The 27719-nt window shown below is 39.9% G+C and overlaps 1 protein-coding gene across 1 annotated transcript; it reads left to right on the forward strand.

Annotated features, from left to right (window-relative positions):
• Positions 1-5567: 5567 nt before the first annotated feature.
• On the forward strand, positions 5568-27320 carry LOC108038133 (homeotic protein labial). The gene is made up of 3 exons (XM_044456915.1): positions 5568-7036; positions 25456-25874; positions 26428-27320. The coding sequence occupies exons 1-3, from the start codon at positions 5806-5808 to the stop codon at positions 26662-26664; spliced, it is 1887 nt and encodes a 628-aa protein (XP_044312850.1). The 5' UTR covers positions 5568-5805; the 3' UTR covers positions 26665-27320.
• The last annotated feature ends 399 nt before the right edge of the window (positions 27321-27719 follow it).

The following is a 27719-nucleotide window of genomic DNA, read 5'->3' on the forward strand; positions in this document are numbered from 1 at the left end:
CAATTACAGGTATCAATCACAAAAATGCTGGACGAGATCCCCGCAAAGGGGTCTTGGAATTAGCCGAAAAAGGAACATGTGATGAATTCAGCAACTAATTGGGGTAGGTAGCTTAAAATCCTATTCATAAACGTAATGAGCTTGTCCGGGCTAATTTCATATTCAATTAAAGAGGCGACGGACCAGTTAGCACAACTCTTGGCCGCCATGCAACAGGCATCCGTCGCCGTCTCACCAGAGCCTGATAAGTACATTCGATTAATTAATCATTACAGGAGCGAACAAAACGCCAGAGTCAAAAGCTGCACAAAACCGAAAGCCCAGAAAAAAAACACGAAACAAAAAAATGGCACAAATATCGATTTACCCAAAAATTACAAAGGAAACCTGAAAAGTACCGCCAAGTTTTGTTCTTGGAGCGGTGACAGTCGGCGCCGGGCAATCCATCAATTTGGTGCAGTTGCCAATTACGCCAGTTACTCGTCACGTCACGTCTCGAACACCGGCGGACATCGGACAACGGACATCAGACAACGGACAACGGACAGATACGGGCTGCCGTGGGGAGACACCAGAGCTGTTTAACCAAAATCGAATCGAATCAGCGTAAATCGAACGACGGCAGTTCAAGTTTTTGGAGTTTCGGAGCTGTGGAAACGGCGCCCCATCAAGTTGGCGTCAGCTTGTGGTCAGTTTTCCACCATTCCGGTCGATTGTAAAGGTTTGACGCCTCTCACGGCTGTTCGGGACGTCATCTAGCCCATATATCTTACTTCCGACGCTTTTCATGGCGCTAAACAGACGTTAATGGCGCGACTAACAAATCCCCCGAAAGTCAAAGGGTGCATCAGGCACTTGACTAGACATGCATATGCACTTACAAGTGGGGCGTGGAAAAGCTTTTGTTGTCGATTGTGATTTGATGATCTACAGAGATATTCCGAAAATGTATTGTTTGGGGGGATGGGGGTACAAAGAATTAAAAAAGGTTTGCATAGGGCTTAGATTATAATCCGAAACAATAACATTTTGTAGTAAATGGGCAAACAAGAAATTATCTTTAACTAGCTTTGTTGAGCATAAGAACGAGTTTTTGGGAGAAAATTAAATTGACTATAAATTAAAATTCAATGAATTTGAAAAAAATTGTTGCAAAAGCGGGACTTAACTTACGACTCACAAATTATTAGCTTGACACTGCTGTTTTACTACTGTTTTATTTGTTATAGTACTCTTCGAAACAATAAAGAAAAATATGTTCTATGTTGATTTTACACATGTTTTTTGTGTGTACCTACTAAATTTTTACTTGTGATACAATTTTGTGGAGAAGTTTGATATTTTATAATATTTATATGCATTCGAAAAAATGATATTCAAATAATTGTTTTTACAAGAAGTTTTTTACGTTTTAGTACTTTGAAAACCCTTGTACACAAAGAAAGCTAAGCTCGAAAATTTAAAATGGCAAAGTGCAAAATCAGGGTAAAAACATTTCAAAAATAAGAAAAAATTAACATGTAGTTGAGTTTTGCTTTTTAAAGTGTTTCGAACCGGCTTTTGCTAAAAAATTCTTTTACAAATTTTCTCTGTGTTGAAATTATCTTAAATTTATGACTGAACAAGATGAAAATAATGTTGGAAAAAATATATAATACACTATGCGGGTGCCGCCTATACTTTTCAAATAATCGACATGTCTCTAATATCTTACAATTGTATTTGCCCTCAACTTTTAATCACTACAAAAAGGTTGGCGCTTTCCAAGCAAAATGAAATGTTTTGAAAGAAAATTTATATAATATTAATGACAAATATATACAATATTTGGACGAGATATGCCTTTAAATATATATTTTCATATAACCCACCTGTGCTGTTTCTTAAACTAAAACTCCCTAGTTCCATTTTGAAAATATATAAAATGTTATAACTCTAACATTTAAAAACCTAAACCTATTTCTGTCCACATTTCCAATTGTTTAACAACTTCATTATGGTAACAAACATTTGCGAAAAGAGGAAATATCACTTAACTCCCCAGCAACTGTCAGGCAATATCCCAATCCCAGCCCATTGCAGAAACAAGGATACCTTAGCTAGTCCTCGCTTCAGCCAAGTGGGACAGTTTCAGTTTTGGGATTGGGATTGGGATTGGGCCGAGGTATGTTAGTTGTGTACATATGTGTGTATACTGAAAGACACTCGCACACATCCTGTTACTATTAATTGCTGCTGTCCGAAAAATATAACAAATCACCTTGGAGCGTTGGGCAGGAACGGCCGAAAGGACGAAACGAATGGCCACCTCCCATCCCCCGTCCGGATTGCCCGTGCGAGTGTAGAGACAAAAACTTGTGAAAATGTCAATCAAGTTGTACAAAAAACGAAAAATTCCCAATCCGAAAAAGGAAGGAGCGAACAACGAAGTTTTCCAGACAGAGACAGCCAAAGATGATGCATTGTGCGTGAAAGGTGCATGAAGATATCTGACGGTTGTATCTCTATCCCTGCCAAGTGACAGACCCATACACCGGATAACTCTAAGGGGCGCCTACGAATTGCATCCCACTGAGTCAGAGTCAGAGCCGGAGTCAGATAATGTCTGCCATCGGGGTCGGGGAAGTCGTTCGACGACGATTTAAATTCCACAGCGCTGCCATAGATGAGCTGTCATATGTGCAAATGACGATTGACAGCTGCCACAGTCAGCATCCGTTTGCAGCTCCTCCTGGTCGCAATCGCAATAGCAATCCCAGTCCCAGTCCCAATACCCATTCCTAGTTCCCAGTTAACAGTTTCAGTCGCCGGGCAAGCTCCTCTTTGTTACCTGCCCGTCAATTCATTTGGGAATTTCGTGCGAGGTGCTAAAACGTGCCAAAACCACAAAACAAATACACAACATTGGGTTTCCAGTTAAAACAAGACGTCGACATGAGCATGGACAGGGGCGTAACTTTTAATACTATCAGCGGGCGGCAGGGGCGGATTAACCGGAAAACTATCTGGGCCCAAAACAGAAGAGCTGTGAAAGTGTAAATAAAATGCAGAACTTGTAGGCGGACACATGTCTACTACTTTCTTTAATTAACCAACAGAAAATATTTATGCTTGAATGCAATCTATAAGTATGAATATAACCAAATGTTTCTTAACAATTTGTGATTATACCCGTTACTCGTAGAGTAAAAGGGTATATTGTATTCGTGCAAAAGTATGTAACAGCTAGAAGGAAGCTTTTCCGACCCTATAAAGTATATATATTCTTGATCAGGATCACTAGCCGAGTCGATCTAGCCATGTCCGTCTGTCCGTCTGTCCGTCTGTCTGTCCGTCTGTCTGTCTGTCTGTCTGTCTGTCTGTCTGTCTGTCTGTCTGTCTGTCCGTATGAACGCTGAGATCTCGGAAACTATAAAAGCTAGAAGATTGGCATTTTGCATGCAGATTATTGGAGTTCCTACGCAGCGCAAGTTTGTTTCAAAAAGGTGCCACGCCCCCTTTAACGCCCACAATCGCTTATATACGATTTTAAAAATTTAAAAATTTCGGAAAAGTAAAAATGCAGTTTTATTGTGTTTATCAATACCTATCGAAATGTAGAAGAAATTTTTCAAATCGGACCATTCGTTAAAAAGTTATGCGTGATCAAAGTTTCTATCTCCATCTCCCTCGCACTCCCTTTACCTGAGTAACGGGTATCTGATATTCGGGCACCCGACTATAGCGTTCTCTCTTGTTTTTTAAATAAATTTTTACATTCTTGCTTTCATGACTAATATTGGACTATTGATTTGATTAACATTTGAAAATAAAAATGAATATTAAATATGGCCATTGTTTAAATTTTACGAAAACCATTTAAGTATTTTTGAAATCTAGTTGACTAAAGAATGCCGCAACAAAATTTAATTTTGTTGTTTTAGGACATGAAAATTTGAATAAAATCGTAGAGCTGCATGAGACCATTTCGCCAAATGACTTATTGACCAATCCATTTCTTAGTTTTAGTTATTTTTATACCCGTTACTCGTAGAGTAAAAGGGTATATTGTATTCGTGCAAAAGTATGTAACAGCTAGAAGGAAGCGTTTCCGACCCTATAAAGTATATATATTCTTGATCAGGGTCACTAGCCGAGTCGATATAGCCATGTCCGTCTGTCCGTCTGTCTGTCTGTCCGTCTGTCCGTCCGTATGAACGCTGAGATCTCGGAAACTATAAAAGCTAGAAGATTGGCATCTTGCATGCAGATTCTAGAAGTTCCTACGCAGCGCAAGTTTGTTTCAAAAAGGTGCCACGCCCCCTTAAACGCCCACAATCGCTTATATACGATTTTAAAAATTTAAATATTTCGGAAAAGTAAAAATGCAGTTTTATTGTGTTTATCAAAACCTATCGAAATGTAGAAGAAATTTTTCAAATCGGACCATTCGTTAAAAAGTTATGCGTGATCAAAGTTTCTATCTCCATCTCCCTCGCACTCCCTTTACCTGAGTAACGGGTATCTGATAGTCGGGGCACCCGACTATAGCGTTCTCTCTTGTTTGACATCATAACGTCCATTTCTCTTAACATTGGATACAACATACGGTCCAAGGTAGGCACTCGCAAGCTTCTTCCCGGCAATAAATTGCAACTAAATCGCCTTCTTTGTAGATGCTTTCTTTTTTTCGCTTTTTGTCGTTATTCCTTTTATAATTCGCCTGTGCTTTTTGCCAATCTCGATTTTGGCCACCTCGCGTTCTTTGGTCCTCTTTGTATCGAATTCGTCTAGCAACTCTTGTTATTATTAGATTTATTAAATCACAGCGTTAATATTTGCATCTTTTATTATAAATTTCCAACATGAATTTAAGTAATTTTCGGCTTAGGAGATAACTTTAGTAATTCAGATTCTGCCTATTTAAACAAAATACCTTTTACTAATACAAAATAAAAATGAAAAACAAAATGCACGTCGAATTCATATTGCTTAATTAGAAACATTAACATTACTGCATCAAATATCCTCTTCGATTCTATATAATTACCCTTTTTGTTATGTAAACTAGAGCCAAAAAAAATCAAAATTGCACAAATTTAAGAAATATAAACCTAAGGCTGTGATAAAAAATCATTTTATTTTGTTGGTTATAATTTTAAAGCATTCTATGGCTATCTCAAGTGAATAAACTCTCAGCCAGCTCAACACCATCTATGTAATTGCATAATTTCGACTCCCTTTTCGCAGATCTCCCATCTTGAGTCGCCGTCAATCCGCTCCTGCCATGGCGACTAGCAAAAAACACGACAAACGGAGAACCAGAAAATCTAAATGGAAACGGCAACTGCCAAAAACCGGTAGTGGATATTCGCTATATATGACTAACCCCCGAACCACTGCCACTGATAAGGGCAGTCATGCGGGGAAGTCGGGTGAGCGAGCGAGACGACACTCGCACCCCCTATGCAGCACATACAAGTGGAGGCGGGACAACAGGCTGTCGGCAGAGGGGCGTGGCCTGGGTCGAGCGGTTGGATGGTCTGAAAGAAATCGGGTTCGGGCCAGTAATCAGTCACGACTTGGTAAGCGCGCAGGCAGCACGTCGTCGTCGTCGTCATCGTCATCATCATCGGATGTCGTGTTTGCAGTTCGATAAAGATAAAACCCCTAACCGATAGCCTCGTCGAACGTCGCGTAATATTGAGAATACTGAGAACCAAACACTTTAGTACATATTTCAAGAACTGTGCGGCAAGTGAAGTGAAGTTAGTGATATACCGGTCATACCGAAGCTGGGAGAAAGTGCGGTTCCGGCTGGACAATATGATGGACGTAAGCAGCATGTACGGCAACCACCCGCACCACCACCACCCACATGCCAATGCCTATGACGGCTACAGCACCACCGCCGCGGCAACTGCCAATGCCAGCGGCTACTTTGCCCCACAGCAACATCAGCACCACCTGCAGCAGCAGCAACAGCAACATCAGCAGTTGCAGCAGCAACACCAGCAACATCTCACCTACAATGGCTACGAGAGCAGCTCGCCTGGCAACTACTATCCGCAGCAGCAGGCGCAGCTGACCCCACCGCCCACCGGCAACCACCAGGTGGTGCAGCAGCAGCAGCAACAGCAGCAACAGGCCCAGCAGCAACAGCTCTATCCGCATTCGCATCTCTTTAGCCCGAGTGCGGCGGAGTACGGCATTACCACGAGCACGGGGGCCACGGTGAATCCGGGCACCCCACTCCACCCCAGCAGCCACTCGCCGGCGGACTCCTACTACGAAAGCGACTCCGTGCACTCCTACTACGCCACTGCTGCCGTGGCCACAGTGGCTCCACCCAGCAACAGCTCACCTGTGACCGCCGCCAATGCCAGTGCCAGCGGCAACACCCAGCAGCAGCAGCAGCAACAGGCGGCAATTATCAGCTCGGAGAACGGAATGATGTACACCAACCTGGACTGCATGTATCCCACGGCCCAGGCTCAGGCTCCGGTTCACGGATACGCCGGTCAGATCGAGGAGAAGTACGCCGCCGTGCTGCATGCCAGCTATGCACCCGGATTGGTGCTGGAGGAGCAGGACCCCATGATGCAGCAGGCCACGCAGTCGCAGATGTGGCACCACCAGCAACATCTGGCGGGGGGCTACGCCCTGGACGCCATGGACTCGCTGGGAATGCACGCGCACATGCACCACGGCCTGGCCCACGGACACTTGGCCAATTTGGCCAGCAACTCGCACCAGCAACACCCACAACTCCAGCAGCAACAGCAGCAGCAGGCCCACCAGCAACAGCAGCACCCGCAGAATCAATCGCCAGCGGCACAGCAGCAGCAACATCAGATCTCCGTGTCGCCCAACGGCGGATTGAGTCGCCAGCAACGCGGAGGAGTGATCTCCCCCGGCAGCTCCACGTCCTCCTCCACCGCCTCCGCCTCAAATGGCGCCCATCCTGCGAGCACACAATCAAAATCGCCAAATCATTCCAGCAGCATTCCCACCTACAAGTGGATGCAACTCAAGAGGAATGTGCCCAAACCCCAAGGTAAGTGTTTAGCTTAGAATTAAGATCAGAAGAACGGATTCAATAGTTAAAAAGAAAATCTAACATTCCATACCATATTTCTGCTTTAACTGAAATATAAAACGTCGGGGAGTTATAAATAAACAAACATAATATATTTATCCTAACTTAAAAAAGTTAAATGCATTTCTACCATTAGAAAACAAATTTTATTTTTTGAAAGTACGGTATAAATAAACAAACATAATATATTTATCCCAACTTATGTTTAAAAGTTTAAAACATTTCTACCATTATAAAAAAAATTTTATTTTTTGAAATACGGTATTATATCCAATTGACAAAAATATTCTCTTCAGGAATGTAGAAGATTTTGGACGAAGAATTTGATAAAAACTAATTGCTTGCAATTAATTAAGCGGTGTTGATCAATAACCTGATTTGGAATATCGTTTCCAAAGATTTTTTCATTAAATATTGATCAAATTCACCGAAAAGTCTTGGAACTATTAATCGAACAATTAATCGTTTTTTTCAACAACACATAATTGGTATCACCGAGTTATTACACCAGCTTTAAGCGCGAGATCACATTCAAGTTTTTCCAAGTCGATTGCAAGTATAGAAAGATTGCAATTAGAGAAAATATATTTAAAAATCTACTATTTATTGTCAAGTTAATTTAAAGATGTACATTCCCATTTGTTGTATTTTTCTTATATATTCAAAGTCGTAAATATACCTGCTAAACATTCTCCTCACATTAAAATAACACGCGCTTTCTAAAAGTAACTGAACGAATGTCAAAGGCTCATTAGGAAGCCCAGCATTTAAGAACCACATATTTCGCTAATTGTCGCATTACAGTTATTCACCTGCCTGACTATAAAAACAGTGTCAACTCAAATGGTTTGCTCAATATATCACATATTAGCCTATCGAATATATTAAGCTAATCAGACAGCAATTATGCAAACAAATAAACACACTCTCCAACACAAACAAAAGATTTTATTTGAGAATGAGCATACAAAAGAAATCCAAGTAAATTTTAAAAATCATCAAACGATGACTTTCAAAACTGATTGACAGGCCAAGATACAAGAATCAGTCAACCAGTGAAACCAGAAGAAGATGAATATGTACGAAGGTGCAGATTCGACAATAAGACTAGTAACGTATATTTAATAAAGAACGTGAAAAGTATCTGAAAACATCTACAATAGTTAGATCAGAAATATGAACAATTAGCACTGCAGCAAAATTAGCAAACCGAAAGCATCTGACGCGTCAAACAAAATGTCAAGAAAGACGTCCAACCGAGGGCATGTCACCTAAAAATAAGAATGTCTCTTCAAATGCCAAAGATTTGCCCCGTTCTACAGCCCGCGGCTACAGTATCTCGATTCTTCCCGATCTCCACGCCCCACTTCACCTTTCATAATTTTCGCCGTTCTCTTGGACTCTCCTTTTGGCATATTTCTTGCATATTTCAGATAATTTTGTCAATGCCTGTGCAGTCAGTCAGGTTGTCACTTGTCACATTGCCGACTGGAGTTTTGTATCTCGGAATTAGCCAGCTAAGAAAATGTATTTGCTTTGATAAAAAAGGTTGAAAAGACATACAATCATATAATAAATAAAATGTTGATTATCCAAATGAAGCAGCTGCCACTGAAAAAACGAGTATTTTTATTGATTTTTCATGAATTGCATAATATACGAGAGTAAGCTTTTAATTGGTCTTTAAAGACTTTGAGGTCACTCAAATAAATAAATAAAAGCTTACTGAATGAGACATAAATGTTTATGGCTCACCCTGAATTAAACATAGTTATTGAAAGAGGGAGTAAGCTTAAGGCCAAATTTTAAGTAGTAAACTTTCATAAATAATTTTATTGCAATTAATTTATTAAGCAATTAAAATGTGTTTAAATTTTGGGTGAATATTTTGTTAGTTTGTTTTTTTTTATTTGCTTGGTTTTTCGCCTTTTTTATCCCTTGTAAAATAACATAATTTGCATTACAATTTGTTTTTAATCCTGTAGGTATTCATATCACATGTAATACACAGTATTTTGCTACCCACATTTCAATATTCCATCCATCCATCCTTCCAAACCTGTCGACCAATTTCAGTTTGCTTGTGGGCCTCTTGGTAATGCACTTAACCTGTTCGTGATTCGAGTTGCTCAACTGACGCTGATCACTGATATCGGGATATCGAGCGTTGGACCACTTACAGTTCAAACGTTAATCCCTTGGCTACACCAATAATCATACAAATATTTGCTTATTAATGCTGAAAAGTGTCATTTACATGCATCGTTTTCAATTAAACGACGCCACAGAGGCCGGGTCGAACGCAACCGATCTGATATCCCAGATCGCCGATCCGAGATCCCCACGCGCCGCGCCCAAAACGAACCGCTTCGAGACCCAAATACGATCCCAAAAGCCCCTCGAATGACGCGTGCAAGTGGAACCAGGCGCTAAGATGGGGAGCTGGGCGGGGCAGAGAGTGGCCAATTGCACAGGGAAAAAATTAGTTTATTTTTATGATTTATTTTCTATTTATTTTATTGTCTATTTATTAGCAAACCCTCAGGATTTCCTGACTTACTACTTAGGAAAATAGTACGATTTAATATACTTCCTAACATTACGAAAAATTTTAAATGGCTTCGGTAATTTCTATTTAAATTACGTCAAGCTCCTTTCAAGAGTCTTTATTATTCAGACCACTTTTGGTTTCCCTTGATAAATTAGGTTGGAATATATGTGAATTTTTTAATTTGTGCAACTTTATTTATCTAAAACCAAATTATAATTATTTTCAAACTATACAATAAAACCTCAGTGTTCCAAAATATGTCACTATATTTATAGAGCACCAATGATAACACTAAAGCGGAATTTAAGAATCAAACTTAATTTAATAGAGCTTTTTTGGACAATATTAATTTAAAAATTTAAATAGCTTTTAATCATTGATTCATTAAGACCAAGTTGAAATGTTGAATTTTCTCGACGTGTTGCAGGGGCGACCGCAAGTCAAACAAACAATTAAAGCGTGCAGCCATCGGTCGGGAGATGCAGCTCGAATCCAGAATGAAACTTGCAGCCAGGGGCAAGGGGGATAATTTGGGGGGCAGGGGCTACTCCTCGGCATGCCGAACTGGAACTGGAAGTCAAGTTGGCTGTCAGAAAAAATGATTATTTAAATAAGAGTCTCTCGTTTGAGCCTCACTGCAACCGAACTGTCACTGAGCAATGATCTGCTGCCTCGTGGCTCCCCTGGAATCCCTGGGTGCTGCATCTTGGATCTGGGATGTTGGATGCTGGATACTGAACACTGAACACTGAACAGTGGATGCCAGGGGATGCTGCTCGCTGTGAGCTCCGCGCACATGCTTGGGTCCATCTGTCATGTCATCCATTTTCAGGCAGGGAAACAGCATAATCAGCAATCGTGGTTATAAATGGTAGCATTCGACATATTGGCATTCACGCACAAACGCAGTCGCGTATACCGACTGGATGTGCGCTGACCAGTCCTCGATCCAAAGAGTTCTCTAATGTGTTAATCAGCATTTTTCAGTAACCAGACCACAATCGGCAGTTGGAGTAGGAAGGAAAAAGGAGCTCGCTCGCATTAAGATTAATGGACATTTTTACAGGGATTTGTCACTGACTAGGAATTGGTTTAAGATACACAAATACACACATGAAACTTTCTACTTTTTCAGTAAGCAATATCAATCAATGTGCGAAATCTCGAAAATACTTTTGACAAGATTATGATGACACCTAGATAAAACTAAAATTAGCTAAAGTAGAACAAAATAAACCAGGCAAGGAAACGAAAAACTTATCCATCATTCAAATGTCAGGGGTAAAGTATTTAGAACTCTTAGGAACTCAACGTTTGCGTACGAATTATGCGGGATTGGAGTGGAATAAACTGAAGCTTAGTATGCAAAGGGAAATCAGATAAAATATTACTTCTTTGTTTTTTAAACATTCGAATATCATTATAAATATGCTGTCCTCTCCAAATTGTTAAAAAACTTCCCTCTTCCATTGATTTTGCTTTTTATACCCTTGCAGAGGGTATTATAATTTTGGTCAAAAGTGTGCAACGCAGTGAAGGAGACATCTCCGACCCTATAAAGTATATATATTCTTGATCAGGATCACCTCCTGAGTTGATATAGCCATGTCCGTCTGTCCGTCTGTCCGTCTGTCCGTCTGTCCGTCTGTCTGTTTCTACGCAAACTAGTCTCTCAGTTTTAAAGCTATCGGATTGAAACTTTGCACACACCCTTCTTTCCTTTGCACGCAGTATATAAGTCGGAACGGCCGGGATCGGCCGACTATATCCTATAGCTGCCATATAACTGATTGATCGGAAATGCCATAACTTTGGTGTTTGTAAAGTTAGAAAGTTGGGATTTTCTATGGGTTTTATATTTGGCCAATCAATCCGACCTACCAAATTTCATAAGGATCGGCCGACTATATCCTATAGCTGCCATATAACTGATTGATCGGAAATGCCATAACTTTGGTGTTTGTAAAGTTAGAAAATTGGGATTTTCTATGGATTTTATTTTTGGCCAATCAATCCGACCTACCAAATTTCATAAGGATCGGCCGACTATATCCTATAGCTGCCATATAACTGATTGATCGGAAATGCCATAACTTTGGTGTTTGTAAAGTTAGGAAGTTGGGATTTTCTATGGATTTTATTTTTGGCCAATCAATCCGACCTACCAAATTTCATAAGGATCGGCCGACTATATCCTATAGCTGCCATATAACTGAACGATTGGAAATGCCATAACTTTGTTGTTGTTAAAGTTAGGAAGTTCGGATTTTTTATGAGTATTAAGAATGCATCATATGAATAATTTTGGAGAATATAATTTACAGAGTATTCTGCAAGGGTATATCAACTTCGGCTCCGCCCGAAGTTAGCTTTCCTTTCTTGTTATCTCTAAAATATCTATCCTTTTAGCACCCTCTAAATTTTTACGAGCTGATTTAGTGATAATTTTGTTTACTTTTATTAGCCTTTTGATGGGGCCCTAACTTAATTGAAAAGTTCCCATCGAGGCGGGCCAGCCTTGTTGTGGTTGAACAGTTTAATTAATGCCTGGCAACTGGAAGTTCTCTGCTGTTTCTGTTCGTGTTTTATTGTTTTTTAAACGATCTACCACTTTGTTCGGGAATTTCGCCCACTCCCCTGAGGGCGGGTGGGAATTTCCACACGCAAAGCTAGGGCTCAGAAAATATGAAATATGAAAATAGCTGACAAAAGTGAAAGAAACTCGAATTAACATAAATGTTGTTGGAAAAACGAAAAAACAGAAAACTTTTGGCCAAAAGGTTGCAAAAGGTGTTAGTTCTATGGGCCACTGCAGGTTCGGTTCAGGGGAGTTTCGGTTGGTGGGAGGGGGGTCCTTCGCTTGGGGTATTCAACATTTATTTGATGTGATGTTTTGATATTTCTTGACACCAACACGCGACGCGACCCGAAGAGCGACGAATGTGCCACAATGAAAACGAAATGAATTAATTACGTGCATTTCAAAACAAAAATTGGTAAGATATATAAGCCAGCGAGCGGCGACCGAGAACCCCAAAACAAAAACCCCTGGACAAAAAATGAGGCAGACTATTTAAATGAAATGATATTGTGGATAGAAAAGTGACCACCAGGAATGCGAGATAACATCAAACGCTTGCCCAAGCCCAGCCGAACCGAACCTAACCGAACAGAACTGAGAGCTGAACCGGGAGCCCCGCCCGCCTGTCTGTCACCGACATCGTCATCGTCATCGTCAGTGGCTGTGGCTCTAACTCTGGCTGGGGTCCGTCACAGAGGCTAGTTAGCCCGCTGGCCTAGAGATCGCAGCGTGAGCGACTCCGATCTAGACAATTATAAATACAGAAAAAACACCTCTTAACTAGGCTACGATCGCACCTTATACAAGAACAATTTATAGTATACAATTTTATGACGCAAAATCATTGTATTTCGTGTAATCAAAGAAGACCATTTCTTTTATTGTTCTCATTGTGCCAAGTACAATAAAATTTAAAATTAACCAAAAAAAAAATTTTATAAAATATTATTTTTGTATCCCAGTGGTCCTTTAAAAATAAAAATCTAAAATAACGATTAAAGATATGACTCTGATGCCAATAAATGTTTAACAAGACACAAGGATGGACAAAAATTTGTGGGCAACGGTTAAGGCAAATTGCCCTGCTAAGAATCCGAAACAGTCACGGAGAATAAATTTTTGGTCAGTTGAAAGAAAGTAGGGATGCATTTTTCTTTTGACCTTCATGAATTTGAATGCCTGCTCACGACCGTGTCACGCTCCCTTCTCTAACTAAGGTATTCCATATACCTCCTCCAACCTCAACGAAAACCAAAAAAAAGGCAAAACCGGGGCCAAAAAAATGTATGGCATGTGTCGTGACAAATTTTGTTCGCTGGCGCGCGCTGAGTTAACATTTTTGAAAGCGTATTATTAAATTTCTTTCCCCTTCTCCCCTTCTCCCCCACTCCTTCTCCACTCCCCGCAATCGGGGTTAAGGGGTCCAAGGGAAATCCCAGAACCCGAAGGAGCCTAGACTTGGCCTTTGACTTTTATTCGGCCGATCAACGAATCGATTTGTTAGGTGATAAGCCCCGGGCAGTACTTACAATAATTACCACTTAAGTGGGTTAGGAAAGGGTCAGTCTTGGATCCCAGTCCCTGTCGCACTCCAAATTACCTCTACTGCTAACCGAACTCCGTCTGCACTGCCTGCCTCAGTGACATTTACACACCTAAAATGTCACTTTTCATAAAACTTGACTTGATTCCAGGCGAGTTTCTGGAGACAACATGAGAACCACATTAGTCCAGTCCGTGTGACAGCCGGCGGGACTTGGAAAGGGAGAAACTGGGAAGGCTGCTTCCAAAATTAAAAGGAGATAGAAGGGTATAGCCAATATACGAACTACTAGTTACCCGGTACTGAGATTTATAAGCCAAAACAGAAGAAATAGCATATATTAATACCATCAACCTTTCATCTTTATTGTTTATATATATCTCTATCAAGAGATTAGCATTTAAAAAGCGTTTTAGGTAATTCGTTGTTCAATGTTGCACTAAATTAATATTTACTTATTAGACATTTATTAGACATTTTTATCAAAAGATGTAGCTGCTATTTCCAGCACCTCTCAGTTGTTAAAAACTTAAATATCAAAAAAAATATTGTTTAAAAAGATCATAAAGGTTTTTTATTTATTTCTTAATCCATTTTCCCGAGTTCATCATACCCTTTAGCCCACGCGAACGTGAAAATAAATCGAACAAAACCGAATTCACTTTTTGAAAATGTGTGTCCGCCCAACCACCGCTGCATTAAAGGATGTCCCTTCAAGGGTGCGCTTTCTCGATGTCCTTCCTTGCGCAGTGTTATGTAATATTAAGCACAAATATACACACAGTGATGTGGGTATCTGCGCGGAGTTGTTTGCCCCGAACGGACATTTGGTGCAAACAGTGCGCCAAAAGCGGAGGATACGGATATCTTATCTGCTGTTTGCATTCGGTTGGCGTTGGCCCAAGGTTCTCTCCATATCCATGGCGCCCCGTATTCCGTTTCCTTCGGCGTCGTTTCGCTGGCCGCCTTAATACTTTTCAAGTGTATAATTTAGTAAATTATATAAGTATCGCGTTACGTGCCCTGACACAAGCCCAAACACACTCAGCTCCCTCCACGTCGATATCGACGATAAATGTGGCTTAATATCGTTGGGCTTTGCCTTTTGTTTTCCTTCCTATTCGTTTGCAAAATTGCACAATGTCATCATAGTCTTTCGATTTTCCAGAGAACTTTCGTTTCCCCGGTCTCTGCACTGATAGGGTTATCAATACATAGCTAATTGATTGTGATTTATTTGTGGCGGGAACTTCGGGACTACAGGTCTGTCCTCCTAAAGCTAAACGTTATTTTTAAGTTGATTATGCTAAAAATAAATTCCCGTTGAAGTGGTTCTAGAAGTGCAAGTGTATTAGCTAGTTAAATAATAATCATAATAAAACAATTTGGGATAAGTCATAGCCCACTTTTGTAAAGGTTGAACAAATGAATAATATTAGGGTATGCAAATTATTTTCCTATATAAATATGTATTTATCAATTGAAACACTTTACAGAATGCGGAAATTCCGCTCATTTTCGAGTTGCCCGTTGTTTCGTTTTGGAGGAAACCCCCATTCCACCCAAATGGAGTTTCGTTGTAAGCAGCGGCAGTAAACAAAATACTTCGCGACCTAATGAATCATTTGACGAGACAAACAGTAGTCGGCCAACAATTTAAGCTGTTCCCAAACTGATTTGCGCCCAAAAAGACGGCCAAGACAATGAGACAAATGGTTCGGGCAATGAAAACTTTTGCTCTGCGGTGCGCTTTGAATAGTTGGTAAAAAGCTCGAGCATTTAGCAATTGATCTGCGAATCAAAGGGACCGCTCTGAGCCCCACAGCTCTACAATTGTCTCGATTTCTCAGTGTGCCGGTGTGCGAAGGTGATTTCATTCCCAAAATTCTCTCCTAAACCTCGAACGGTAGATAAAATGGTAAACGAAAGCTGTCAATTTGAAGTCCCATTGTTGATTTCGATTATTGTTTTCAATTTTACTGCTCTCGCTCTGGATTTCGTTTGGCGATAGCAGGCCACATTAGGGAAGGTGTCCACCACTCCCAGCCGATCCAACCAATCCGCCGATCCGCCCGATCCGTCCCACCTCGCCGGAGATAACAACAATGGACAGCGGGCGGCTTTAAAGTGGACATTCTAGTGGCCAGAAAGGTATTAGCCCTGAACGCTTGAACTTCAACTTGGCCGGCGACACGCGCAGCTCTGATTTGATTTATTTAGTTTTTATTTCGGCCGCGAGCGAGGCCATCTGATGGATGTATCCTATCTATCTTTAGGCCCGGCCACTAGCGACAGAAGGGTGGTATTAGGGTATTAACTGTACGACCCTATGTGGGCTTAGTTTAGATTGAAAAGATTTGATTCGATGGTGATTGAGAGTTGATGGGAAGTAAATTGAAGCCTTGTGGAAATTTAAGTCTATAGATAAAACATTACAAGAATTATTACAAGTATAGGCAAAATCAAATCATTTACAGCTGTGCTTCCCTAACGCCCAAAGTAACGCCATTATTATCTCTATAAAGCTAAAATCTTTATATACGTAAAATTTGTAGATGTCAATACTTCTTAAAAAATTGAAAACGTTTTCGTCAACAGATTATTTTACAAGCGCTTTATTAATTTTCTTTCTCCAACCCAAAAATAGAGGACTTTGAACCACATGATTCATAATTTCATGCCCAAGTAATTCCTAAGCCTCGTAACACTTGCGTATGACAGTCCAAATCCAAGGACAACAAAAAAAAGCGACAAAAATAAACAACAAAATTAAAATCTCAAATTTGTAAGAACGGCTAAGCAAAAAATACACCGAGAAAGAAAAAAAATGATTTATTATATAGAAATTATCTCGTGTAAACAAGTCAAGTCAGTTGCCAGTTTGGCTAATGCCACTTGTCTCAGGCGAGGCCCCATAAACCACCCAACACCCCTTCGCACCAGTCAGTAAAATTTGTTAATTTGTCTAATGAAAATTTCATATATGTACGTTTTGTGGGGGGACTCGGGAAAATCCAAAGTAAACCTGAGGCCTATGAGCCGAGCCGCAGATATAGACATGCGGGTAGCATTGAAGGCGACAGTCTGAGGCTCGGCGTCTTGTCTGCACGAATTTCCACGGCAGGCACGAAGATTGATGATGACATTAGCATCATTGTCCAAAAATATTTCTTTTAAAGCCAGCTAAAGGACGAAAAGCAGCAACCTTTTTTCTTGCCATCCACTTGAGAGGCAAAATGTTTTGAAATTTGTTTTGTTGACATTTTAATTTGCAAATACTTGGTGTGTGCGAATATAGACATGGACGTGTGTGTGAACGAATGAAGCATTAATTGAATTAAATCATCAAAAAGTGGAAGACAGCAGGGGGCCGGGGGGAGTTTGAGGAGGTTCCTGGATGGGGAAGGGCCATGTCAAGTGGAGCCACTCAAAGTGTTGACTGTCAGCTACACGCACACCCAATTGGAGTATATAGAAATATACTCATATATATCCAGACATCTATGTGTGCCAGCCCACATTTCTTTTTTTTTGGCATTTGGCAGCCATTTTTATTTGAGTTTTTTTTCCTTCCTTCTTTTTCTTAGACCCTATCGAACACCCTTATTTCAACAGCTCTTCAGCAAATGTCCGTATATGTATATACTTTGTACTTATGTACGAATACAAAAAGGGAAACTATGAACATCCACACATCTGCACATGTGTGCGTGCATTTTCGTTTGGTGATCCGTCATCTTGTCAGAATGTATTATTCGAATTAAGATTTTACTTTTTTCGCTGCTGCCATTGAATTGAATTAACACAAGACCGAAAGAGCAGCTGTAACTCACACAAATGAAAAACCAACCCCCTTCCATATTCACCCACCCCCTGGAAACAGTGTTTCACTTACTCACTTCTATTTATACGTGCAAATCAAAACACTTTAGCCTATGTTTAAAAATAAATATCCACTAACAATTTAGCCCCAAAATATAGGTTTTAGTCGGAAATGGTGTGTTGTCAATGCTATCGGTTGAGAAGTAAGAAAGCCACTTGAGCCAATTATCGCCAAAGCAAGAAAAGATAATCTGCCAAATAATTGTCAAACTCAACTAAATTCAACATACCTTAACGCATTATCAATGCAAACTTAATGACAGCTAAAATTAGCCCGACCACGTTCTTGGAAAAGCTACTATATAATTTGTATGTAGTATGTATGTAGCTATATTTTTAAGGCCTACTTATTTAGTTTAACGAAAGAAAAACAACAGTTAAAGCTAATTTGTCGGTAAGCATCCCATACAAAGTTATTAAAATATTGAAATGATAGAAATTCGGGAAATAAAAGTTCCGAAAAGTACATTTTTAGTACATAATAACCAAAGTCTTACAATTATACAATTGGTTTCAATTCTTATTTTTCCATGGGAATCAAGTCCCCTTATAAATTATAATAACCATCACAATCAGTTCTATACAACTTGCCTAATTTAATTTTCTCCCCCGAAAACACTTCAATTCACTATGTTGGGCAATTTCTTATCGCCAAAAAAAATATGTAGTACAAATAGCGTCGACAGTTTTGATTTTCGTGTCTATCAGATGGCTACCGGAATTCAGCGTAATCTATAGAATAGAAAATAAAAATAACATAAACAGAAAACAGAAAACAGTAGCCAAAACGTTGCTATTAAGATAACACAAATATGTGCATTCGAGTATCTGTGTAAATATTTAAATCGAGTTTAGTGTTGTGTTGTGTGTGACGGCGACATAATTTTCGGAAAGGTAAACAACCCGATTGAGAGACAGACACACGAACATATCGAAGATGTCTGATACGGAAAATTGAAAACTTCTTCCGGGGAGACAGAAGAGACAGTTAACAAGATTAAAAATTGGGCGCCAGTTGAGACATTTCCCAATACCCTATGGACGGCTAATATCTGACTCAGACAGGCAGCAGTTTGGTTTCTTTTTTGGGACTTCTTTCAAAAACTTTGAACCCTTTGTTGAACAATTTCCATGTGTGTTAGACATCGTGACTAATAAGCCGCGGGACGTCTGCTATGCCCATACAAAACTTTCAATTAAGCTGGAAAACTTTACTTCACCTTTGTGGCAGAGAGTTGGATACTTTTTGGGGAACGATGATATGTAGATACAATTATGAGAATTCGGTTTTTGTGCATTTCACGATTCGTGTTTGAAATGTAGATACCAAGATACGACTGCATCATCGCATGACATGGGGAAAAAGTCACGGGTTGACAGGCGGCCAATAAAACTGACAGAATGAATGGACATGGCTCGTGGATTTTCGACGGGATTATGGCAGTTTAGTCAAGTCAGAGTCCGACTGTCCGAGGGTCCGGAGTTCGGACTCCGGAATGCCAAAGAGTGTTGACTGTGCCTAATTAGCTGGGTCAACCCTCCCCCGAAAAGGGTTTATGCTCAGATTGCCAACTCAATTAGTGCCGACTGACCTCTGGCCGGTGGACTTGAACATCTGTCCCGTCCAAGGCAAATAATACAGCCTCTGTTGATTGCAAAATATTATGGTCTATATGGGCACTTCGGGTTCTTTCTTTCCGATTGGGGCCATAAATTACGCGCAGGTGATCAATCACATCGTCACCAAAGCCACCGATCGTCAGCATATTTTGGTCAGCTTTCTGTGCACTTTTATGGCCCCAGATTAGGGGCAACAGAATCGGTTCTCGAAAGTTTCGCCACATGACGTTGATGTTGATGTTGTGTTTAATCAACAATTAAAACAATTTACTTTTAATTGAAATATAATTTTCTATTTGCACTCGAATTAAATATTATTATCAATTGAGCCGCCGGCCAGACGGCGTTCCACGCACTCCGGTCTCCGGTCTCCGTTCTCCAGTCTACGGCCTCAGGCCCACTTAATCGCCCCAAAACGGACCCCATGTAATGCCACCCGGGCTCACAGATTGCCGGCGAGTGTGTGCGGGTGTGTGAGTGTGTGCGATTGGGGGATCTCCGTAAAGTGGCAGTGGCGCCTGCATAATAGAAATGATAATATCATTATATCATATCAAAATGGCCGTTCCGCAGCGGATGACTCACGGCCTCAGGGAACTGTACTTGAATAGTAAAATTCAAGGACGGAAAGTGGGCTATTGCAAGTCAAATTTAATGGGCAGTAATAAGTAAGACTAGTTCGTCAGGTTAAACAAAAGATATAAAATATAAGTCAAACAAAAAAAGGGTATTTAAGATAAATAGAAAACAAAAACAAATATATATATTTTTTAATTGTTAAGGTAAAAAATTGGTAACACCAAAATTATATATTTGCCGATAAAGATTTGAATTAGAATTATCATCAAAACTATTGAAGTCAATCCAGACCTTATTATTGCGATTTGTTACCAGCTTTATTCTATGATTTTTCTGTATTTTAATATGATTTTCAAATGTCGTTAAATGGTAAACCCTGGTAACTTACTTGTTTGCTTTATATTATGTTTTACCATCTCATCGATCTTAATTTTTCTAAATCTGTAAAGAATTAAAAATCGTTAATTTTTTTTTTATGTTTTAAGCATTTGGGAATACCATAGAATATTAAAAACTAAAATATATTTAAACAAGAAAGGAAAGCTAACTTCCGGCGGAGCCGAAGTTGATATACCCTTGCAGAATATTCTATAAATTATATTCTCCAAAATTATTCATATGATGCATTCTTAATACTTAAAAAAAGTCCCAACTTCCTAACTTTAAAAACAACAAAGTTATGTCATTTCCAATCGTTCAGTTATATGGCAGCTATAAGATATAGTCGGCCGATCCTTATGAAATATGGTAGGTCGGATTGATTAACCAAATATAAAATCCATAGAAGATCCCAGCCTCCTAACTTTACAAACACCAATGTTATGGCATTTCCGATCAATCAGTTATATGGCAGCTATAAGATATAGTCGGCCGATCCTTATGAAATTTGGTAGGTCGGATTGATTAACCAAATATAAAATCCATAGAAGATCCCAGCCTCCTAACTTTACAAACACCAATGTTATGGCATTTCCGATCAATCAGTTATATGGCAGCTATAGGATATAGTCGTCCGATCTTTATGAAATTTGGGAGGTCGGATTTATTAGCCAAAAATAAAACCCATAGAAAATCCCAACTTCCTAACTTTAAAAACACCAAAGATATGGCATTTCCGATCGTTCAGTTATATGGCAGCTATATGATATAGTGGCCCGATCCGGCTCGTTCCGACTTATATACTACCTGCAATAGAAAGACAACTTTTGGGAAAGTTTCAAGCAGATAGCTTTAAAACTGAGGGACTAGTTTGCGTAGAAACGGACGGACAGACGGACAGACGGACAGACGGACAGACGGACGGACGGACAGACGGACGGACAGACGGACAGACGGACATGGCTAGATCGACTCTCCTGGTGATGCTGATCAAGAATATATATACTTTATAGGGTCGGAAATGTCTCCTTCACTGCGTTGCAAACTTTTGACTGAAATTATAATACCCTCTGCAAGGGTATAAAAAGTAAAAGATCATTGAAAAAAAGTGTTTATAACTACTATTTTCCTTTAAAAATAAATGAGTGCACATGTTGTTAAAGCCTAGATTGTTCCTAACATTTAGTGTCAGACATTTCCTTCAAATATCTTTCCATTATAAACACCTTCTTTGACCATGCTAGTACAATCAGAGTCTATTGTGGGCCTGCATTGATTTTCCCCAATCCACTTTTCACATGAGAATTGTGTGATGAACGGGAAGATATGCGAAAGTCAACAATAGTTTGACTGGGCTAAACCTGCAATTGTAATTACCGCTAGTTGAGATGTTATCAAATTACGTTGACTCCGCGTGGCGCCCCTAGCTGTTGCACTCAACCCCCTTCGCCTTTCCCTGCTCATCCGCCCCCTCGGTGAATTCTGCAGCAGCGACTCTGGTTGTTTACATTGATTGTCAACAGTGTCACTTAAGCGCCATGGTGCCAGCCCACTGTCCCACCCACCCCCTTTGGGATGGCCTTCAGTTGGGAGGGGGTGGCAGCTCAGTTGGCCGCGGAGTTTCCCTACTTTCCACCGCTCCGCTCAGTCCGCCCGCCCCTCTCCTCGTCGAACCCGGCATTCGGAGCACTGAAGTGGAAGCGATCCCCCGATAATGCTCTCTAAAACTAATATTACAAAGCAGATATCGTTTGGCGCCGGACAAAAGCGACAGTGCCGCCAACTGGCCGCGACATGTTTGACAACCCGAGCGACACCAGAGGCGGCTGAGGCAGCCGTGCCACTAACAGAGGCCGCACCGTGCCACAGTGAAACCAGGGCTGTGAATAGATATTTTATGCTCAGGAAATTTTACTATTTTGATCATTTATTTCGGAATACTTGGAATAGTTTTTTATTGTATCTATTGTTGAATATGTACCAAAATTATCTTGCCCAAATTTAATGCAATTTGAAAAATTATTTTACTTATTAGTACTTATTAGTGTTCTAATAATTTTTCATCCATATCCCATATATACTATAAACTATAAACTATTTATCAGTAATTTTTTAAAGTATTTGGGCTAGTACCTTATATTTGCGAAACTCCGAAAGACTCTAAAACGCTTTCCTGCCAAAGTATGAAAGTTATAACTGTGCTTCGCACATTCATTTTTATTAAAGTATAAGTATAAATACATACAAGTGCGGCAAACCTTAAAATCATTAAAAACACTCAAAGTTAAAGTCATTTTTTACAAATATTGTACGGATAAGCACAATAGAAGGCAAAACAACGAAGAACTCAAAAATGTTTGCAATTAATGGCATTTACGTAAGGATTTTAATGAGTTGTTAGCATATAACAAAAATGTATGTCTGAGTGGATTTCATATTAAAAATTTTTTAGTTTTTAGAAAGTGATTTAATTTTTATATTCTGAAAGATATTATCAACGAAACGGAATTATGGCCAGTTCCCACACCACTGTTCACCGATGGGCGGCAGCATATTGATATTGATAACCTAACCGGAATGCAGTAACTCTCAACTGTCACAGTTGCTGCTGCTGTTACTGCTACCGTGAATGTGAATGTGAAGGTGACTGCGACTGTGACTGTGGATGGCGGTGCAACTGCCGCCTCGTTTGTTCAGTTTTGTTTGCCTGTTTGCGGGAAAATTCAAATGTAGCCCAAGCCACTCGGCGCGGTAATCCTGGGGCTTGTTTTCTTAGACATTCCTGTGTGCATTACGATAGGAGAGTTTCCAGCCCGACTTGGCACTTATCGATCGATCCGCGCAAACAGTTCCCAAATCCCCGAAAGGTGCGCGCCAGCTACTGTGCGGATATTTCGACTGGATGCCAATTTGGGTATCGGTAGCACTTAGAGAGCAGTCATAAATTCATCACTCATTCGGCTCTGTAAAACTTATTTATTGCCCGTGACTTTTGGTTTGATTTATTGCACTCGCAGCGGCCAATTGCCTAAAAACTGTTAAACCAACTCGATAACTAAACGGGATCGGGCAGTTCATATTAATATTGCCACCGATCGGCACCTTTTAACTTCATTGCCGTCATCATCGCGCTATGGGTAAACTCTTGAGATTCGATTGTGATGGTCGCATAATGCTCATTAATTGATTTATGCTGTAGAAATGTTCTTTAAGATTTATGATTGTGTTAAAAGGTTTTTTATGAGCTTTCCGGGCTAGCGATTTATACACCCTACTACTGGCGGCTTCATAAATTATATTTTGATTAAATGCTAAGCAAATTTTATTTTAAAACATAATTATAAATTGGTCAAAGGTAATTAAAACCGTATATACTTAAAAATATGTCATAAAATCTGAATTCGTTTAATCTAATTCCTATTACAAATACATGACACCTGCAACTTAACAACCAAAAAGAAAGATTTAAACATTCACCAATTATCCGCTTTTCCAACTCAGTTCGTCTTAAAGAAATTTCCGGAGTAACAGCCAATCGCAAATCCCAGACAAACCCACAAATATAATAATTCCTGAACCTCCCACAAAACAAAGTGAGAGTTAAAGCCAGTATCAGAGGATACAGGTTAGAAAACCGAATGCCCGCTGTCAGGATAATCCCAATATTTTCAAACAAACCTATTGAGCACATTAAATCCTTCTATGGAAAGGCGAACGGCCAAAAGGAATTATTTTCATCATCGTCGGCTTTAGCCACGGGGCGCATGTCAAATTATGAATAAAATGCAAAATCACGCAAACAAGCCAAAAGTCAAATGGGAAAGAGAGAGTTTGGGGAAGAGGGTAGGATGAGCCGGCGAGGGTCGAAACTCTCACAATGATTAGCTGCGACAGCTAAAGATCAGCGTTAAGGGATCGCCAGCCTCACGTGAACCTCACTCCCTCTGCCGGCCATGAAACCACAACAAAGGCAGACACAGAAACCAGTATTACACCGAAAAAATTATTTACAGTTCTCAAGACATTCGATAATTTCTTCGTTTTTGGTTTTTTGTTTCACACATCTTTTAGAAAAACAAAATTTCTTTGTAAAGGGGTCAAACATTTGTAGGGGTTTCGGTCTAAAATTTACATTATCTTGCAATATTTCTTTTTATTTTTATTTTAACAAATTAAGCTTAGCATACAATGTTATTCTAAATACTGAGCACATCTTTGAATAACATTAAAGTGATCTTCGATTTAGATAACTTGTTGATTAATATCAACAAAAAACAAGAAAGGAAAGCTAACTTCGGGCGGAGCCGAAGTTGATATACCCTTGCAGAATATTCTGTAAATTATATTCTCCAAAATTATTTATATGATGCATTCTTAATACTCATAAAAAATCCCAACTTCCTAACTTTAAAAACACCAAAGTTATGTCATTTCCAATCGTTCAGTTATATGGCAGCTATAGGATATAGTCGGCCGATTCTAATGAAATTTGGGAGGTCGGATTGATTGGCCAAAAATAAAACCCATAGAACTTCCTAACTTGCTATATTGAAAAACACCAAAGTTATGGCATTTCCGATCGTTCAGTTATATGGCAGCTATATGATATAGTAGCCCGATCCGGCTCGTTCCGACTTATATACTACTTGCAATAGAAAGACAACTTTTGGGAAAGTTTCAAGCAGATAGCTTTAAAACTGAGGGACTAGTTTGCGTAGAAACGGACGGACGGACAGACGGACGGACAGACGGACGGACAGACGGACATGGCTTGATCGACTCTCCTGGTGATGCTGATCAAGAATATATATACTTTATAGGGTCGGAAATGTCTCCTTCACTGCGTTGCAAACTTTTGACTGAAATTATAATACCCTCTGCAAGGGTATAATAATGTAAACTATCTTTTATGTATTCAATGCAAACATAACATATTAATATTAAATACATTCTAAGAAAAATTATATACAGAAAAATGAAAAGAAGAAATGAAATAAAACAAGATAACAATACTTTTATCAGATATTGTATTTTACATATCCCCCATGATACTACTATTTTTTTTAACTCAATGGAATACAAAAAATTTGCTATCCACCCGTCCCAAAAATGTTTATTAATCTGGGGTCAATTCATAAATATATCTTAAAACTTTCTTATTAAAAATATTTTAAAATGTATTATAATTTCTTTATACAAATGGTGTTAAGTGTGTCTCACAGCCCTCTTCCTTTCCGTTGCAGCATCGAAACTACCTGCCAGCGGGATTGCCAGCATACACGACTACCAGATGAATGGCCAGCTGGACATGTGCCGCGGAGGAGGGGGCGCGGGCAGCGGGGTGGTGAGCGGTCCTGTGGGCGTGGGGGGAAACGGGTCCGCTGGGATCGGAGGCGTCCTGGCCGTTCAGAACTCCCTGATGATGGCCAACAATGCGACGGCGGGCAGTGCCCATCCCAGCGGCATGGGCGTGGGCCTGGGCAACGGGTCCGGATCCGGACTGAGCAGCTGCAGCCTCTCCAGCAACACCAACAACTCCGGCCGGACGAACTTCACCAACAAGCAGCTGACGGAGCTGGAAAAGGAGTTCCACTTCAATCGCTACTTGACGCGGGCGCGGCGCATCGAAATCGCCAACACGCTGCAGCTAAACGAAACTCAGGTGAGAAAAGAAAGAAATTATAATGTTAGGAAAATAAATTAATTGTTGGCCAAATAATTGTGGAAATTAAAATTATATAAATGTAAGCAAGCAAATGCTTAACTCGAGGTTATGGATGTCTATAATATTTCCATAACGCAGCGTTTTTATTAAGCTTTCTTCACACTTTCACTAACTAAATAATGTCTCGCAACTATGACTTGACGTCCAGACAACTTTGATTTTACCAAGCAAATAAACTTAAGTAAAACTTTGAATCTCTAACTTTCATAACACAACTAACTTTCATTTCACAATAAAATAAATGCCATAGAAAGAAACCAACCTTAAAGCTCCTTAAAAATGGAAAAACACCCAGCAAACAAAATGACCATAGAAATTGTCGAAATGAACTACATTTTAGAAAATGATCCAAGGACAAATAGGCATATGGGCCAAGAATACAGGTCATTTTATTTTATGGGTGACTAAATACATTTGGGGATACTTAAATGCAAATATTAAAGCTGCGTTTGCTGACTTGACTTATCATTCCTACCCCATTTTCTTGCAGGTCAAGATCTGGTTTCAGAACCGCCGCATGAAGCAGAAGAAGCGGGTGAAGGAGGGTCTCATTCCGGCGGACATCCTGACGCAGCACTCGACGCCCGTCCTCAGCGAGAAGCCACCGCAGCAACAACAGCAACCGCCGGAGTTGCAGATGAAGCCGCAGGATGATCTGGGCACAGCAGCAACTGCAGCACCGCCAGCAACATTATCACTGACAGCACCTACAGCCAAGCAGAGTTGAACGCCTTGCTTCGTTTTAGTTGTTTTTGTTATGCTATTGTTGTTGTTGCCGCCAAAATATTGACGCATTTCGTTGTGATAAATTAATAGAAAATGCACAGAAGATCAGAAGGAAATAAACTAAATAAGGAAATACAATAATTAAATAAATATTATGTCATACAAGTAGCAAATTGAAATTGTAAATCCATACAAAATACGTAATCAAACGCTAGGAACTTGTGGAATCGAGGTGCCATATTCATCTAGGGGCTGTAAATACTTAAACAACCATTTCGCATTGCCGCAGCTGTAGTTTATTGGACTAGCATAAACTAAACTCAGGGTTATATGAAAAATTAAACTTACTTAAACGCACGCAGAGCAATTGACAAAATACGAATAGAAACAGAATCAAAAGGAAAATCCAAATCTAAAATATTTAAATCTATACAAGAACTATACAAAGAAGAACCCCTAGTGTAAACCCTCCCCACAACCACCACCACTCGTATGTAGTATTATTAGCTAAGTTTTAGGATGCCCCTGAGTTCTTCGTTTTGTGCTAGAAAGTAATCGGTAAAAACAATTTTGATGTACGTCTGTATATTTAATCTAGTCCTAATTGTAATATAATTATAACTGTACAACACATGTATGAATAAACAATAAACAAAACCCGATTGCAAATTGTTAATAAACCGTGTGGACAACTTATTGCGAGCGTGGGCATTACAATGATATCTCCGCCGAGTTGTGGACGTATTTATTTTCGGTAATCGCCGATTCGCAAGTACAGCGATAAGCAAAGTAACATTCGACCGGACTGGGGAATTCTGTCCGAAAGGGCAGCCGCCAAAAGAGCCTTCTAACCATAGAGTGTCTGGGATATCTTGATTAATTGGAAAGCGAGACTCATGGTCAAAATACCATATGCAAATCTATCATTGTGCAAACAGGCATGGCTGGGGGATTACAGTTTCATATATTTATCACATGCTTGTGAAAATTTGAATATTTCTGGGACTTGTTGATTCTTTAAATTTTGCATTGATAACTTGAGTAATTTACCGACAA

This window comes from Drosophila rhopaloa, unplaced genomic scaffold (assembly GCF_018152115.1).
Source record: "Drosophila rhopaloa isolate 14029-0021.01 unplaced genomic scaffold, ASM1815211v1 contig_155, whole genome shotgun sequence".
In the NCBI taxonomy this organism is placed as follows: Eukaryota; Metazoa; Arthropoda; class Insecta; order Diptera; family Drosophilidae; genus Drosophila; species Drosophila rhopaloa.

What these genes read in the sequence shown, in the direction of transcription:
- LOC108038133 (XM_044456915.1), top strand. Translation starts at nt 5,806, where the DNA reads ATGATGGACGTAAGCAGCATGTACGGCAACCACCCGCACCACCACCAC. An exon ending in GAATGTGCCCAAACCCCAAG is followed by an intron (nt 7,037 to 25,455) that starts GTAAGTGTTTAG and finishes TTTCCGTTGCAG; the next exon opens with CATCGAAACTACCTGCCAGC. An exon ending in TGCAGCTAAACGAAACTCAG is followed by an intron (nt 25,875 to 26,427) that starts GTGAGAAAAGAA and finishes ATTTTCTTGCAG; the next exon opens with GTCAAGATCTGGTTTCAGAA.